Here is a 17566-nt window from a genome sequence, read left to right as displayed (position 1 = left end):
AAAAATTTTGTTCTCAATACATACTTTCTTTTTTGAATTTCCTTTATACAATTATATATAAACTCCCATTTTTCCTGTTAGAAATGAAGGATTTTTTTCTATCAAAATTTTAACTAAGCTTTAACATTGTATGAATTAGAAAGTACACACTTATATTATTTGCTAACGATGCTTTGTATTTGTAAAAGCAGGAACTATGACTATGTACTTAAAATTTTCTAGAACTCTGATCCGCAGTTAGCATCTGCTTCAACAATGCTCTAATTCACAATGCAGAGTCATTAACTTCTGTCCTACCCCCACAGCCACAGCCACAGCCAAACAACCTGGCTTCTATTAGATTCAAAACTTGGCCTCTAGCCCTCAATTCAGGGCCCAGAATACTGTTGAATTTCACTAGACCTACTCTCCCACAAATGCATGAATCTAATCTAGTACTCACTTTTACTGGTACCTGACAAATCTATTCAGCCAGGTGTGCTGGAGATAGTCAGCACCTACTTAGAAAGTATATTATTGAATATTCATGAATTTTGTGAGCTGGTTGGTAGCTTGAAATAAGCCATTGTGGGAGTACTTACACTTCTGAAATTATAGCAAACACTATAGGTCAGGGCTTCCTACCTTTCTCCCAAACCTGGTTTACCAGCATGCCACTTTCTTAATTCTTGCCTCTTTTCCTGAAGACTCCAAGTTTAAGCTTTCACTATACCAAAATCCATTCTGAAAACTATGCACATTCGAATGCCTAGGTCAACTCTCCAATTTTATCTCGTTCTTAGGAAAGAGAACCAGAAAAGTGACTTGCCCAAGGTTTCCACAGCTGGTTTTCGGTTGTGTACCATTCATTCTATTGCTAGGTAACTTAGCTTATCTACTTTACTGTCATCCAACATAGAATTCTCCATTCACTTTTCTCCTACTTTGATTTCATTTACAGCTATCCTTCCAATAATTGTCTCTGTAAAAAAAAAAGCCATTTCGCTCGGCAGGCATGGCTCAGTGGTTGAGTGCCGACCTATGAACCAGGAAGTCACAGTTCGATTCCTGGTCAGGGCACATGCCCAGGCTGCCGGCTCGAAACCTAGTAGAGGGACTGCAGGGGGCAGCTGATCAATGATTCTCTTTCATTGTTGATATTTCTACCTCTCTCTACCTCTCTGCAATCAATAAAAATCTTTTTTTTTTTTTTTAAAAAAGAGCCATTTCCTTTGTAAGACTAATCTTTCTATTCTATATTCTTGCTCTCTAAAGTATGGTCTCCTCCACTATATATTTATTCTCACTTAAATCCTTTCCTTACAGATGCAAAAGACACTGTCTTAAGAATTTCTCCTTCAATTTCCATCCTAATGTTCCCACCAATAACCTTTTAATTGTGAAATGTAGTAGCTTTTCATGAACTTAGTATGCTTGGCCATTCTGAAGCTTGATACTGCTTTACTCTTATTATTTCCCTTCTTCTTCCATTCTTGTTGCCAGGCATTTTCCTTTGCATCCCCAATGTGGGGTGATTTAAGAGCCAGTCTTCCCCCTGATTCTCTTTTAAAAGAAAGTATGATCTTGACAGGGCCTTTCTGACCTAGCCTACTAGGTCCCATGACTTCTAGATTAGTTTTCTCTTTTGGCCTTCCTCAATCTATCAATCACACCATCATTGTAGGCACCAGGCCTTTCTTACCAGGTCTGGGTTTTTGTAGTAGGCTGACTTTAGTTTTTCTATTTCTGTATTCTGTATACCAGGGTGAAATAGCATTTCTGTAATAGACCAGATAGTACATGTTCTAAGCTTTTGCAGGCCACATGATGGTGCTTGTCACAACTACTTAACTCTGCTGTTGAAGCACAGCTACAGTATGCAAACACGTGAGCATAGCTGTGTTCCAATATAACTTCATTTACAAAATAGGTAGCAGGCCAAGTCATGCTTCTTTCTCACCATAAAATTGTAATATCACTACTTTGATATAAACAAAATTTTTTAATGTCCCCACCTTCACTGTCAATAGGATAATGTCTCAAATGCTTAGAGGCATCAGTTAGACATCTCCAAACTGATCTTGGACTATCTGGCAACTCTTTTTCCCTGAACACATCTCATACACATTCCTGGTTTCCTTCGATACTCCCCACTCAGTCTATTTACACACAATATGTGATTCACTACTACCACTTACATTCCAGCCTAGAAACTTCTTGGATAATAGCCACTGATTCTCTCTACTTGAAACTTGTGGTGGGACTAGCTTTTTGGTGCTTTTTAACTTTTTCTATATTTACATTATTTTCCCATCTGGAATATAGAAGATTTGAGAATAAAGACTATATTTTTGTACAGTCTTGCATCATGTATATGAACCAAGTTCAAGGTTATTAGAGGCTGAGGATCAAGTATAAAGTTGTTCAATGAATGCGTAGGAAAAGTTCCTTGAAGAGTAAGAATTATTTCCTAAGGGAAACCTGCCTTGTAATTAACTGGTAGGTAAGCTTTTTTCTCCAATGCAAGGGAAGATATGTAAGACTCCCTTTATCTCAGCCAAATTTAACTTCTTTTTCTTTCCTATAAACTTTCTGAATCTCCCACTTCTCTGGACTCAAGCTAGCCCAGCAGTTTCTTTCTTTCTTCTCATGCTAACATATCCAAAGTTGATGATCCTGTCAAGCTATTGCTATTTCCTTCAAAAAGACTTCTCCAGGCCCTCGCTGTTTTGGCTCAGTGGATAGAGCGTCGGCCTGCGAACTGAAAGGTCCCGGGTTCAATTCTGGTCAAGGGCACATGTCTGGGTTGTGGGCTCGATCCCCAGTGGGGGACTTGCAGGAGACAGCTGACCCATGATTCTCTCTCATCATGGATGTGTCTATCTCTCTCTCCCTCTCCCTTCCTCTCTGAAATCAATAAAAATAAATTAAAAAAAAAAGACTTCCCCGGGTCTCCTAAGTAAAAAGTTCTTTTGATTAGATATAATGTGAGCATAGCTGAATAAAAATGTAAACATGGTATTGATATTTTTCTAAATATAGAACTATATTATTATTTTTCAAAATACTTATATCCTATCAATGGTACTTACTAACTGGTAATATATAGCTGTCATCTACATGTATCAATCTAAAAAAATATATTGGGAATTTCACATAATATTTCTTACTTGATTGCCCTATCACAAAGAGTTTATTCTCAGATGTTGATAGTCTCCCATTTCCTTATCTATGATTAAAGAAAAAAATGAAAAGTAAATATGCTAATATAATACTAGGGCTAAAAATTTGAAGAAAATGTTGAGAACCATTGCTCTGTTTGCTCTTAAGGAATGACATTATAATATTAGAAAGTACATATGGGGTGTATGGAACTAAATTTTTAAAAATAATTGTGAAACTTGGAAATTATGTATTAATAATTCAATGGAGCCAAACTTCAATGGAATCAATTTATGCTCCCACAATTCTCACAAATATAAATTATTGGAAAAAATTATAATATTTGAGGTATTACAATTGAGGCAGCCTTTTCTTAACCTTGCTTGTATCTTAGGTGTGCCAGTCATCAAATACAGAACAGAAGAACATAATCAAATTAGATTAATTAGTAGATTAAAAAGCACATCTCCAAACAGAATGACAGCTTGCATAACTGCGAATAGCATTTCGTGGATTGCAAAGGGTCCAACACTGCATGAACTCTTCGGGAGAGAAAATAGAGAAAAAGGGTTAATTGCACAGTCATGCAGTAAAGTTAGGTTTCCAACAAATATTGAACCAACTTACTCTCTATTGAGAGTTCCAACACAGGGGACAGCATGCAAAAAGAAAAAAAGAAAAAAAAAAGAAAAACACACAAATTAGTCGCCATCAATGCAAAGTTCCTGTATGGAAGAAAAACACTTAGAAAATAAAAGTGACAAATGTTTTTCAGTTGTATGATAAACTCAAAATAGTTTTTAAAATAAGAGCTCAATGAGTAGTATGGAAAAAGAGTATGTGATTTTCCTGTCTTTCTCTCTCATCTCCTTACCAAGGAAATTAAAAACAAAAAAATCCCTTTTCCCAGACCCTATATCCTTGAGGCTCAACTTCTGGAAAGAATCTAAAACTAACAGACACCTGCCCCCACTTCTGGATAATGCCAACATTTGCTCCCAAAGCATGGCATCCAGAATTTTTCTTTATTTTTTCCTCCTCAGAAGCAATAGCTTTACAAATTATTTCGTGAAGGCTTGGAAAGATTACTATTGTTTGGAATCAAAAATTAAGTGTTTATACTACAACTTTTAATTTTTCCCAGATAAGACGAGTGTCATGGTCTCCTGACCCTAGGACCAAAGGCAGCTCAGTACCTAGAATACTCTCTAGGAGACCAGATGTGACCTTCCAGGGTGCTCAATTGTGTCCCATTTTAGTAGTCCCAGGCTGAATTTCTACCCTCGCTGTTCAAGACACAGGAGCGTGACTTCAAGAGGTAGAAAGGGCCACACAGATCATAAAATGCCAACTGAAAACGAGCACCTCAGTGAAGGTGGATCTTTTCAATTAGTTCCTTCAGAGATAAATGCTAGAACATAGAATAACTTTTGGCATGACACTCCTTACACTTGAGGGGAAAATGGGTCTAGAGCAGTCAAAATAAAAATCATCCCTGAATTCCTTAATATTACAAACTTATTAAATTTAAATTTAGTTTTTAAAAACTTTTATCATGCTTGCTGTGTTCTAAGGTCTTTATAGATATTAATTCACTTAATCATTGTCCCAATTATATGAGGTGGGAATTACTATTAACTCTATTTTACAGACTAGAGGCCCGGTGCATGAATTCCTGCATGGGTGGGGTCTGGCCAGCCCACCCCGATTGGGGCTGATCGGCCAGGCCAGCCGGGGGGAGGGGTCTCAGGCAGTTGGCTGGCCAGCCCGCCCCTGATTGGGGTAGGGGTGGGGGTTGACTGGGGGTGGGGCCAGCTGGGGGGAGGGGCGGTGGGCAGTTGGCCACCTGGCCCTGCCTCCTGGTCGAGGGGAAAATTTGCACATTAGGCTTTTTTTATATAGGATTAGGAAACCAAGGCACACACTGCTAATAAGTGTTGGAGGTCAAATCTGAACCTAAGCAATCTAGCTCCACTATGCATACTTGTTATCACTGCGTGTACTGCTTCTCTTATACAATTATTAAGGGGCTTTAAATTATACATTTGTAACTTTATGGTCTAAATTACTGTCACACATGTATTGTGGATCCCTTACTTCCATACTGGTATCTGAAGTAAAAAAAAAAAAAAAAAAGTTTATTTATCAAGTTATAGATATCAAATATTTTCAGCTTGCAAACTCTATTTACTAAATACCTGGTACATTACTTCTGTCCCAGGAAAGGAATCCAGCATCTATTTCAACTGTATTCAGAAAGAGCTCTTTCTAACCCTTCCTTTGTGGGATGTCTGCACTGTACAATGGAGTTTGCCTGACATTTTAGTTGGGCTCATATCCTTACCCTAATATATATCAGAAGAAAACATTCTGGGGGCTACAGCGGGTGAGGAAGGGATGAAAGGAGATGGGACTTTCATGGGTGCTCATAACATGGGAAAACCCACCCAATCATGCTCATGGTGTGAGGTATCTTCCCAACACTAGGGCCCATTCTGGGGGCAAGGCTTCAGACTGTTTCTGCCCTGTGAGCTTGCAGAGAAGTGATTTCAATTCAGCGTAAAGAGTTAACCCAGACTTAAAAAAATTGTCCCTGATAGCATACTTAAAGCTATAGGGAAAAGTGCTGGCACATGTGGGGAAATGAACAATGCAGGCGGGGCTGAGATGAAGAGGCAATAACAAGCCAAAATGATAGGCTTTGTTCGAACATTTTCTTGAGTAGTCACTGAAGTGCTGTAAGCTAGTAGAGAAGATTTATTTACCTTTTAGAAAGATTGCTAAAGAAGGTAGTGTGGAGAATTCAGGGATAAAAGGTGGAGAGGAGGTACAACAGGCAAAAGATGATGGTGCCCTGAATTAGTAGTGGGAATAGAGAATTATTTAAACCAGTGGTTCTCAACCTTCTGGCCCTCTAAATACAGTTCCTCATGTTGTGTCCCAACCATAAAATTATTTTCGTTGCTACTTCATAACTGTAATGTTGCTACTGTTATGAATCGTAATGTAAATATCTGATATGCAGGATGGTCTTAGGCGACCCCTGTGAAAGGGTCGTTCGACCGCCAAAGGGGTCGCGACCCACAGGTTGAGAACCGCTGAATGGTCCAATCAATTAAGACTGAGTGAAGCCCGGATGGCATGGTGGTTGAGCATCAACCTATGAACCAGGAGGTCATGGTTCAATTCGCAGTCAGGGCATGTGCCCAGGTTGTGGGCTCGATCCCAAGTGTGGGTGTGCAGGAGGTAGCCGATCAATGATTCTCTCTCATCATTGATGTTTCTATATATCCCTCTCCCTTCCTCTGAAATCAATAAAATTATAATTAAAAGAAAAGAAAAGATTGAGGGAAGTTTCTAGAATGATGCCCAAATTCTTCACTTAAGCAATGAGGGGACAGTGGTTTCATCGTATGAGATAAACCAGTGCATGAGAAAGAATAGCTTTGAAGCTGAAGATGACCTGTAGTCATGTGACTAAAAGTTCAGGAGGAAAAATGGGCTTTAAGGACATGTTTGAAGAGTCATTAAAATGAAGCGGGTAATTTATGCTTCAGAGAAGGTATGAAGTTGAAAGAAGAGGGCCTAAGACAGTCTCTAAGTCAACACTAACATTACTAACACAAGCAGAGAGATAGGTGTCTGAAAATAAGAGCAGAAGAAATGGTGTGAAAGAGACTAAGTCAGGCACAACAGAAGGGGAAAACCAGACCTCTTCCTCCTCCCCCACAGCACAGTCCTTAAAAGGACAGAAAGGACTCGTTGAATAAACTCATAACAAAGTTGAAAAACAAAAAGGTATGGCAATCAACAAACTAAAATTTATGAGAAATTCCTGACCACGCTGATGAGACCATATTATCAAGACACAGGATACACATTGTATTTATGTAGCCGAACAACAACTTCAAAGTAAGCCATCCTTCCATATCAATAGGAAGAAAGGTAGGAAGAATGGGTTGATGTGTAGTTAAGTTTGCTGTTTTAGAGTTAGGAAATGGAGTAAGAGGAGAGGACATCTACTTGGGGCATGAGATGGGTGGGGAGGTGAACAGGGCTTGATTTTTGAGGACAGACTATTTGACACGGTCTCCACGGAGGACAGAAGAGAAAGATGAGAGGAAGATAATTACCAGGCAGCCCTGAATAGTTAGACAAAAATCACAGGTCAGAAATGGAGAATGGCTGGGATATATAGGAATACACAGGGATGGTTTCATCTCCAGCAGGGGCTCGAGTATATCGTTCCAACCTTCACCCAGTAGCATGAGCCCCTTCAGTAAAAGGTCTTTAAAAAAAAAAATTGGCCCTAGCCAGTTTGGCTCAGTGGATAGAGCGTTGGCCTGTGGACCAAAGGGTCCCGGGTTCAATTCCGGTCAAAAGCATGTACCTTGGTTGCAGGCTTCTCATCAGGACCAAAGCCTGGTCGGGGCTCATGCAGGAGGTAACCAATCGATGTGTTTCTCTCACATCGATGTTTCTCTCTGTCTTTCCCTCTCTCTTCTACTCTCCTTAAAAATCGATGAAAAAATATCCTCGGGTGAGGATTTAAAAAGAATTGATTTGAGAGAGGGGGAAGGAAGGGACATCTGTTTGTTGTTCCATTTATTTATGCATTCACTGGTTGATTCTTGTACTAGTATGTGCACTGATCAGGGATCCAACCTGCAACCTTGGCGTAGAGGGTCGATGTTCTAACTAACTTTGCTACCCAGCCAGGACTTAAAGGGTCTTAACTCTATGTTTCTATTTTAGTGTCAGTAACTTAAAGAGTTGATATAGAACAAGAGCCAGCAAACTGCAGTCTATAAAAGAATGGTTTATATTTTTAAAAAAATTTTAAGTCAATAGGCCAGTTAGTGACACATGAAAATTATATGAGAACTAAAATGTCAATATTCGTAAAGTTTTATTGCAAGCCAGCCATCTTCATTTATTTATACATTGTCTATGGATGCCTTCATGCTATTAATGGCAGAGTTGAATAGTTATGACAGAGATAATTTTGGCCCACAAAGCCTTATTTACTATCTGGCCCTTTACAGACTCTTGATAAAGAACAAAACTGTATTTGAAAGAAAAGTATAAAAAACAGTTGCTTGATATGGAAGGTGCAGCAGCTGTTGACACTTTATAAAGATACATTTTAAAAAGGGGTGGGGAGCCCTAACTGGTTTGGCTCAGTGGATAGAGCATCGGCCTGCGGACTGAAAGGTCCCAGGTTCAATTCCAGTCAAGGGCATGTACCTTGGCTGCGGGCACATCCCCAGTAGGAGGTGTGCAGGAGGCAGCTGATCGATGTTTCTCTCATCGATGTTTCTAACTCTCTATCCCTCTCCCTTCCTCTCTGTAAAAAAATCAATAAAATATATTTTTTAAAAAATGAATAAAAAGGGGTGGGGAGGAGAACTAAGATGGCGGCATAGGTTAACGCCGGAGTTTGCTGCCTCGAACAACCACTTCAAAAATACAACTAAAAGACGGAACGGACATCACCCAGAACCACAGGAAGGCTGGCTGAGGAGAGATTCTACAACTAGAAAAAGAGAAATCCGTACCGAGACTCAGAGGAGGCGCAGTGCTGAAGTGAAATACTAAGGTGCGAAGGTGCATGTGGAGCGGGCCAGCGGCGGAGGGGAGGTTGTTGTTTTCAATCGGGAGGGAGTTTCAGACTCTGAGCTCCAGATCCAGGCGAGTCTCTAGGGACCCAGACTCAAACGGGAGAAGCGGGAAGGCAGCTTTCTCTCCGAGGTTTTCAGGGGTTGCAGAGCCGCTGGGGACGGAACTGAGAGCAGCCATAACTGCTCGCTCCGCCCGCCTTGTTGATCCCGTGGGACCCGCCCCACCCAAGCCCTGCACAGAGGCATTTGTCGGATAGCCTCAGGCAAAGGCTAGATTAGCACCGCCCTAGAGATTCAGCATAGCTCTCCCACTGCAGACACAGCTAACTCTCATAGCCAGTTAGCCTGGAGGTCAATTCACCCCTAGTATTGCCGACAACAATTAAGGCTTAACTACAACAAGACTGTGCACAAAGACCACAAAGGGGTGCACCAAGAAAGCATAAAAAATGCGGAGACAAAAAAACATGACAGAAATGGAGGATATAGAGCTAAAAAACGCACTTTTGAGGGCTTTCAATAATTTGCTAGAAACTGCCGATAAACTTGATGAGAGCCTCAAGAAATCTAATGAGACCCTCGATGTTGTGATAAAGAACCAACTAGAAATTAAGCATACACTGACTGAAATAAAGAATATTATACAGACACCCAACAGCAGACCAGAGGAGCGCAAGAATCAAGTCAAAGATTTGAAATGCGAAGAAGCAAAAAACACCCAACCGGAAAAGCAAAATGAAAAAAGAATCCGAAAATACAAAGATAGTATAAGGAGCCTCTGGGACAGTTTCAAACGCACCAACATCAGAATTATAGGGGTACCAGAAGATGAAAGACGGCAAGATATTGAAAACCTATTTGAAGAAATAATGACAGAAAACTTCCCCCACCTGGTGAAAGAAATGGACTTACAGGTCCAAGAAGCGCAGAGAACCCCAAACAAAAGGAATCCAAAGAGGACCACACCAAGACACATCATCATTAAAATGCCAAGAGCAAAAACAAAGAGAGAATCTTAAAAGCAGTAAGAGAAAGAGACTCAATTACCTACAAGGGAATACCCATACGACTGTCAGCTGATTTCTCAACAGAAACTTTGCAGGCCAGAAGGGAATGGCAAGAAATATTCAAAGTGATGAATACCAAGAACCTACAACCAAGATTACTTTATCCAGCAAAGCTATCATTCAGAATTGAAGGTCAGATAAAGAGCTTCACAGATAAGGAAAAGCTAAAGGAGTTCATCACCACTAAACCAGTATTATACGAAATGCTGAAAGGTATTCTTTAAGAAGAGGAAGAAGAAGAAAAAGGTAAAGATACAAATTATGAACAACAAACATGCATCTATCAACAAGTGAACCTAAGAATCAAGTGAATAAATAATCTGATGTACAGAATGAACTGGTGATTATAATGAATCAGAGACATAGAAAGGGAATGGACTGACTATTCTTGGGGGGGAAAGGAGAGTGGGAGATCTGGGAAGAGACTGGACAAAAATCGTGCACCTATGGATGAGGACAGTGGGTGGGGAGTGAGGGTGGAGGGTGGGGCGGAAACTGGGAGGAGGGGAGTTATGGAGGGAAAAAAAAAAGAGGAACAAATGTAATCTGAACAATAAAGATATAATAATAAAAAAAAAAGGGGTGGGGAAATATCTGCTATTTTAATAATATCTGGACATAATGCTAAAACTCGAAATCAAACCTTTAAACTCACTATAGTGATATAGCCTGTTTATCCTAGTAAATTACATTACTGGCAGAGCCTCTCTTGGACAATCACCAAAAAAGAGTTAAGCAAAAATCTTCCAATTACATTTGTCCTCACTGAACTAACAAAAAATCAAACCAGACAAACAAAGCCAGATGGGTCACTAAGAACTGTTATAAAATTCTACGAGGAAAAACTAAAAAGTCCCCTTCCTGACAATTCTAGGGAGGGCTGTAGCTGGTTCTCCACATCTTCTAAGGGAGGCCAAATAGTTCCTTTAGCAGCATCAAACTCAGCTTTCTTATTTTATTTCCAAGAGACTCTTAAAAAGTGTTTCTCCTCATTTCATGTTAATTGTAGCGTCCAACTAAACTGCAGTATTGTCTTGACAATCAAAAATTGTGACTTCTAGAAATAAACTAGGCTCAGTCTTCTACCTTCCAGGAGGAATAAATTATTGAAGATGTTTTAAGCCTTTTCATTTTAAAGTTGTACAGATTATTAATTAAAATATCATTTTAGAAAACAAGTCCACACAGATCATAACTGTCTTGTCCTTTGGCTTGTATTGCCAACAAAGTACATCAACAGTTAATTTGATCAGAATTTATAAAAAAATTTGCATTAAGGCAAGTCCTACAGCTGTAAATAGTGGTACCAATCAATGTCAGTATAAAATGGTACAGTTACCTACCTACAGTTTGAGAGTTATAAATTTTTTAAAGTTTTATTAAATAAACTGCTTTAATCTTTGTCTTTAATGAGATTTTTACATTCTTGGATAAAATAAATATACCTTCTGATAGAGGATAATATTTTAAAATTACTATTTTAAAATGTAGGTAATTTGTAATCTTTAGCTGGATTTTAGATTAAAGTGGGATTTTAATATTTTTAACCAGTGTTGTTAAGTAATGAAAAGATCAGAGATAGAAAAAAAGAGAAAATGATATGTGCAACAATAAAATGAAAAAAACAAAACAAACAACACACAGTAAAGTGAAATTCATTAATATTTTTCTTATAATTTCCCTTCCACATCTCCCTCTCATCTGGGTTAGAAATGCTCATGTAGATACCTGGTGTCTGTCCTAAAGGAAGATACATAATAAAGTTTCACCATTGTCAAATACACTGCTGAAAACAAAATAAATGAATACATTTTACAACAGTACTATCCATCAAAGTAAACCAAAATTTCACAATACATATGCAGATTATGTAGAAGTACTTAATCAAATATGTTTACACTAAAAACTAAACAACATTCTAAAAATTTTATGGACTATTTCAATATACAAATTGCTTTTTTCAGATTACTATCGAACTATGGATAAAGCCATATTTTGTGTTTTTGTGTTATTTAATAAATTTCTTTTCTACAAAACTGTTCTTTTAAGATAGTATATGTTATATTAATGTTGTAATAATCACAGAAGAAAACTGAATAAAAAGTTACAAACTTACCCCAATTATTTCCTTTATAAATAGTGGAATGTTTTTAAATACAAATACATACACTCATCCTGACTAATTTATAAGAATCCTGCTTGTTACTATACCCTTCAGTTTGTAGTCTTAGACAATCACTCTTCCAAGAAACATAAATGATTACCAGAGAGCAACTTCTAAATTATGTATGATATAAAACAATTTCAATTATGTTTGAAAAGATTATTACAATTCTAGGGCAATAATAAAAATGGCTTTTTGGGTTTTTTTGTTATTATTTTATTTCTTTTCTGGGCAATATACAAGTGACACCTACAGGAGTAAATAATCTTAAATACTAAAACATACCTTGCCATGAGGATCAGCAAACATTCTTGTGAAAATTTCACATAGTCTTTTCAGTTCAACTCGACTGTCAAAATAATAAAGTGGCTAATTAATATCTTGCTATAGGAAGAAGTCATTTAAAATAACCTTACATATAATTGGGCTTAAAAAAAATAAGCCCTCAAAACTGAGAAATTTGTAGGATTTACTTGTTAGAGCTAAATATAAATATATAAATACAATAATAATTTTGTTGCAACCCACTTTATTTTAAAAGCTGAAAGTTATAAGAGAATAGAATTATACTTCATTAATGTAGCATGACAGGGAAAACGGTACAAATGTCATTCCCAGAATCTTATCCTTTTAAATGCCAACATGTTTTCTTAAATTCTGTCATTTGAGGGTTAAAATCTTTCTCAAGTATGCCTCCTCCCTTGCCATTTAAGATGATATACTGAAGCTAATATTACCCTAATTCTGATGGGACTGGGGACAATATTACAATGACTTATTGTAGGGACTCCTGAAATATGATATGCAAACATTAAACTATATTAGATAGTATATAGAAAAATTTTCATTTTAAATTATATAGTGCTAATACTTCCTAAAATAAATACGCAGCTAATAAAACCCTGGTATCAAGTCAGAAAGTAACCTTTTATTATCCACCACACTCAAACTTACAAATTATCTGAAACTAGGCTCTTAAAAGAGAAGACAATAGAGGTTTAAAACATTACACAGATGAAAGATAAGAATTCAGGGGGAAAAGCAAGCAAAAGCTATCAGGAAAATAAACAAAACTGTAAAAACAAAACAAAAAAACCCCTCACAAACTAAAAACCTATATAAACTTCTCTTAGAGAAATTCATTCCAATTCCATTTCATATTACTCTTAATTTCACGTTACACAAACACTAAGAATATAGCTTAATTTTCAAGTGAACATTAATTCTTTCCTCACACTGAAAAGTTATCAGAAATGAATTTTAATAAACCAGTCAGCTTGAATATTCTGTGCATCTTATTTATTTTAATTTTAAAAATTAGTAACATTTTTCATTTAACTTCTATTTGTGAATAAAAAGTTGCCTTTTAAAATGTTTTTTGCCCTGGCCGGTGTGGCTTAGTTGGTTGGGCATCAATGAGTGCACTGAAAGGTTCCTGGTTTGATTCCCAGTCAGGGTACATGCCCGGTTGCAGGCTCAACCTCCGGCAGGGGGCATGAGGGAGGCAGCCAATTGATGTTTCATTCTCACATCAATGTTTCTCTCTCTCACCTTCTCCCTTCCTCTCTCTAAAAGAGTGGTTCTCAACCTGTGGGTCGCAACCCCTTTGGGGGTCGAACGACGCTTTCACAGGGGTTGCCTAAGACTATCGGAAAACACATATATAATTACATATTGTTTACAGTAACAAAATTACAGTTACGAAGTAGCAACAAAAATAATTTTATGGTTGGGGGTCACCACAACATGAGGGGGGTCGTGGCATTAGAAAGGTTCAGAACCACTGCTCTAAAATCAACTTTAAAAATCTTTTTTAAAAAGTTTCTTGCCCTAACTGGTTTGGCTCAGTGGATAGAGTGTCAGCCTGCGGACTGAAAGGTCCCGGGTTCGATTCCGGTCGGGGGCATGTACCTTGGTTGTGGGCACATCCCCAGTGGGGAGTGTGCAGGAGGCAGCTGATCGATTTTCTCTCCCATCGATGTTTCTGACTCTCTATCCCTCTCCCTTCCTCTCTGTAAAAAATCAATAAAATATATTTTTAAAAAAAAAAGAAAAGAAAAAAAAAAAGTTTCTTTAGTCCAGCCAGTGTGGCTCAGTAGTTGCGTGTAGCCCTATGAACCAGGAGGTCACGGTTCAATTCCAGGTCAGAGCACATGTCTGGGTTTGCAGGCTGAATCCCCAATGTGGAACGTGCAGGAGGCAGCTGATCAATGACTCTCTTTCATCACTGATGTTTCTATCTCTCTCTCCCTCTCCCTTCCTCTCTGAAACCAAGAAAAAAAATCTATTTTTTATAATTTTTTTTTTATTGATTTCAGAGAAGAAGGGAGAAGGAGAGAGAGAGAAACATCAATGATAAGAGAGAATCATTGATTGGTTGCCGCCTGCATGCCCGCACTGGGGATCAAGCCCACAACCTAGGCATGTGCCCTAGACCGGAATCGAACCTGGGACCTTTCAGTCTGCAGGCTGACACTCTATCCACTGAGCCAAACCGGCTAGGGCAGAAAAAAATATTTTTTAAAAAAATATTTCTTTAAATGGAATAAGTGAATTTGAAAATTTCTTAGTATAATAGTACAGATTGTCCTAAAGGGCTGAAGATTGGGAAAATATTTTAATACCACCTTCTAAATTCAGGACAAGTCTGTTCCTATACCAGTATCTCTAAAGCAGTGGTTCTCAACCTTCCTAATGCTGCGACCCATTAATACAGTTCCTCATGTTGTGGTGACCCCCAATTTCATTGTTACAAATTGAACATAATTAAAGCATAGTGATTAATCACAAAAACAATATGTAATTATATATGTGTTTTCTGATGGTCTTAGGCGACCCACAGGTTGAGAACCGCTGCTCTAAAGTGTTATAGAAACCGAAGTCAAGTCAAAAAGTGCTAAATAGGACAACTATTTTAAGATAACACAACTCACCTCAGTGTTCTCTGATTTTTTAGTAAGTTCTGCAGACCCAGAAGGCCTTCTTTCCTTTCTGACCAGTTGGAACTAGCACACCTATTGAGGACTTCTGCCACATCTTCAGTCTGCCTCATATACGTAGGAATACTACCATTTCGAGAACTGTAGGAGCGCTCTGAACAAGCACTAGACGCATCGCTGTTGGCATCATCATCTGAATGCATTCCATATGACTCATATCTTCTTCGAGCAGGTTTTTTCTGTTATATACATAAAGATTCTTAGTAGGGGTAGCTAAAAGAACACTGGTATTTCACAATTTCCACTGATACAAAAGGACTGGTTTTTGTTTTAAAATCAGTACAAAGCATGCTGCTAAATATTTTAATGATATAATGTCAATATTTAGTTTTTCTTCAAAAACCATGTTTAGGATTTAGTAGAAGATGAAATATTTTTTAACTATGGAAAGTGGTAGAAGCAGAATAACACTCTATCGAAGTTCAGATATGTAAGTGGGAAATGATAAAAAAAAATGTGGGTTTTCCTTTTCTTTCTTTTCTTGGAAAATCAAGGATTACCAAATTATAAATGAGCAGAAACTGTACTGGAAATCTGAGTTGGTAAGAAGAAAATATTACCTTTTTAAAGGATGAGGACGGATTAGGAAATGGACAATAAATTAAAAAAAAAACAAACCTCATGTAAAGTTCTATTTTTCCTATCTACATCTCTTTCTTCTACTCTTCTTTTACCTCCACTATCATTTCTCTTCCACTCCTTCTTTCCTTATACCCAACCCTCATGTCGTCTTGAAAAGTAAAATATAAAGAATGATGAGAACCTGTTTTGCTTACTATGATTTTTAGGAGGCAAGCTCCTTGATGGTCCTCTGTTTTCCTAATGTGTCTATACCATCTATTTGAATAAATATGAGAAAGAATATTTAGATTCCTTTACATGTTTATTATTTAATATATGTAACTGCTAATTATACCTTGCATATCAAAAGTGAAATTAGAGAGTAGATTATTTGAGATTTCCTTAGGAAAATTAAAAGCAAATCTTTATTTAATCTAATATCTGAATATAGGCTGCTGCGAGGTGAAGACATTTCTACAAAACAGCTTAAGCACTATTATTTAAAATAGTTCCAGATGGCTATAAATTCTCCAAATTCTAAAATCTAAAAGAAATATAATTTGAATCAAATTTAAAAATTATATAATGACGTTTCCACCACTAAATGCCTCATATTAATTCAGGGATGCCAACTTAATTTAGAATAGCAGTAATGTGACATTTTCTGTGTCGAGCTCCAGGATCAGTTTTGTTAAAGATAATCAGTGTGAATGACATCATCTATTTGTATGAAGTACTCAAGCTTAAAAGATGAGAACCCCAATATCTACCTACTCTTAATCATACATATAAAAAAAGACAGGATGTATGTCTAAAGATTTTATTACTTCTACTTGAAGTTTTTATAGAATACTATCATCTGTTAATGTGATAAAGGAAAGAAAAAGTTACGGTATCATAAGAGTTCATAAAGTAGCAATGTCTATACCTTAGTCCGCATGTCTCCTAAGAGCTGAGAGCAGTAAATTTTTAAAGAGAAAAATTAAAAATAATGAAGAACATTTTGCTACACAGCACAATGAAGTAGGAATACATAATGCTCATAATCAGAAACATTAAACTTTTTAATATATAGATACATAAGAACAGCTTATTAGCAGGCTATATCTTTCATCTTACCAATATCTTTTAGTCCAAAAAAAATATGTAAGCACAAAAATATTTCCTTAACCAGTTTTCCCAATTTAAGTCTTCTATTTGGATCCTTTTGTTATTTCCAAAGTTAACTTTATTCCTTTAATTTTTTCCAAGGTCCAAATTGGGTTTGGAAAGTCTTTTCCTAAAAACTGATAGTTATAACTAGAATACCTATACTATGCAAATAATGGAAGTAGATAGAATCAATTTATTGGGATTTAGCTTTTAGCCCTGGTGGTTAAATATTCCCCATATAAGCCAAACACAAAATCTCAACATCTTAGTATTATAAGTAATATTTCAATAAAAATCTCACTCAATTCATAAAATTTATGTGAGCAGAATTTTAATTTAAATCATCTATTTAAAAAGAAACTAGAAAATATGAATTGAAAAATCATAAATTTAAAACATCTTACTGATTTAATATCATCAGAACAAGACGTGATCAATATAGCCAATGCCCAAGAGAACCAAGTTCCTACCTAGTTACATTACTTTATTTAAAAATAATCAAATGGAGGAGATAAAAGGAAAAATTAAGCACATATAGATTGTCAGAGCAGAATTACATATATTACTACATTTATTACATTACAGTGATGACAAATATTTTTTTAAACTTTTAAAAAAATTTTTGGCGAACCTATATTATATCAACACTGGTTAAGACTGAGGTATAGTTTTAAAAGGTACAATGTATTTTTTAATTTCAAAACAAAGTTGAGGCCTTTTGTAAGTTTTGGGTATAAAACTGAGAAAATGCTTCTCACACATGGGATTAATATAATTTGAAAAAGGAAGTGTCATACTGAATTGACTTGGGAAACTTGCATAAGTCCATTATTTTCATTGTTTCAAATGACACTTTCTTCA

The 17566-nt window shown here is 36.9% G+C and overlaps 1 protein-coding gene across 38 annotated transcripts in view; it reads right to left on the bottom strand.

The window, feature by feature from the left end:
* Positions 1-17566, bottom strand: part of CLASP2 (cytoplasmic linker associated protein 2) — a 140772-nt gene that overhangs the window by 31138 nt on the left and 92068 nt on the right. For 25 of the 38 annotated variants that reach the window (XM_070391787.1, XM_070391762.1, XM_070391767.1 and 22 more), the window contains 3 exons: positions 16482-16505; positions 14927-15171; positions 12279-12342 (listed from right to left, as the gene is read on the bottom strand). In XM_070391787.1, coding sequence (XP_070247888.1) covers positions 12279-12342; positions 14927-15171; positions 16482-16505 — 333 coding nt within the window. The remainder of the gene's footprint in view (positions 1-12278; positions 12343-14926; positions 15172-16481; positions 16506-17566) is intronic. The other 13 variants (XM_070391764.1, XM_070391771.1, XM_070391778.1 and 10 more) reach the window with 1 other exon arrangement.

The sequence above is a fragment of the Myotis yumanensis genome, unplaced genomic scaffold (genome assembly GCF_028538775.1).
Source record: "Myotis yumanensis isolate MYYU_CA2020_CCGP unplaced genomic scaffold, mMyoYum1.0.hap1 SCAF_14, whole genome shotgun sequence".
NCBI lineage: Eukaryota > Metazoa > Chordata > Mammalia > Chiroptera > Vespertilionidae > Myotis > Myotis yumanensis.
The sequence above is the reverse complement of the archived record's forward strand: the minus strand, read 5'-3'. Positions and strand labels throughout refer to the sequence as shown.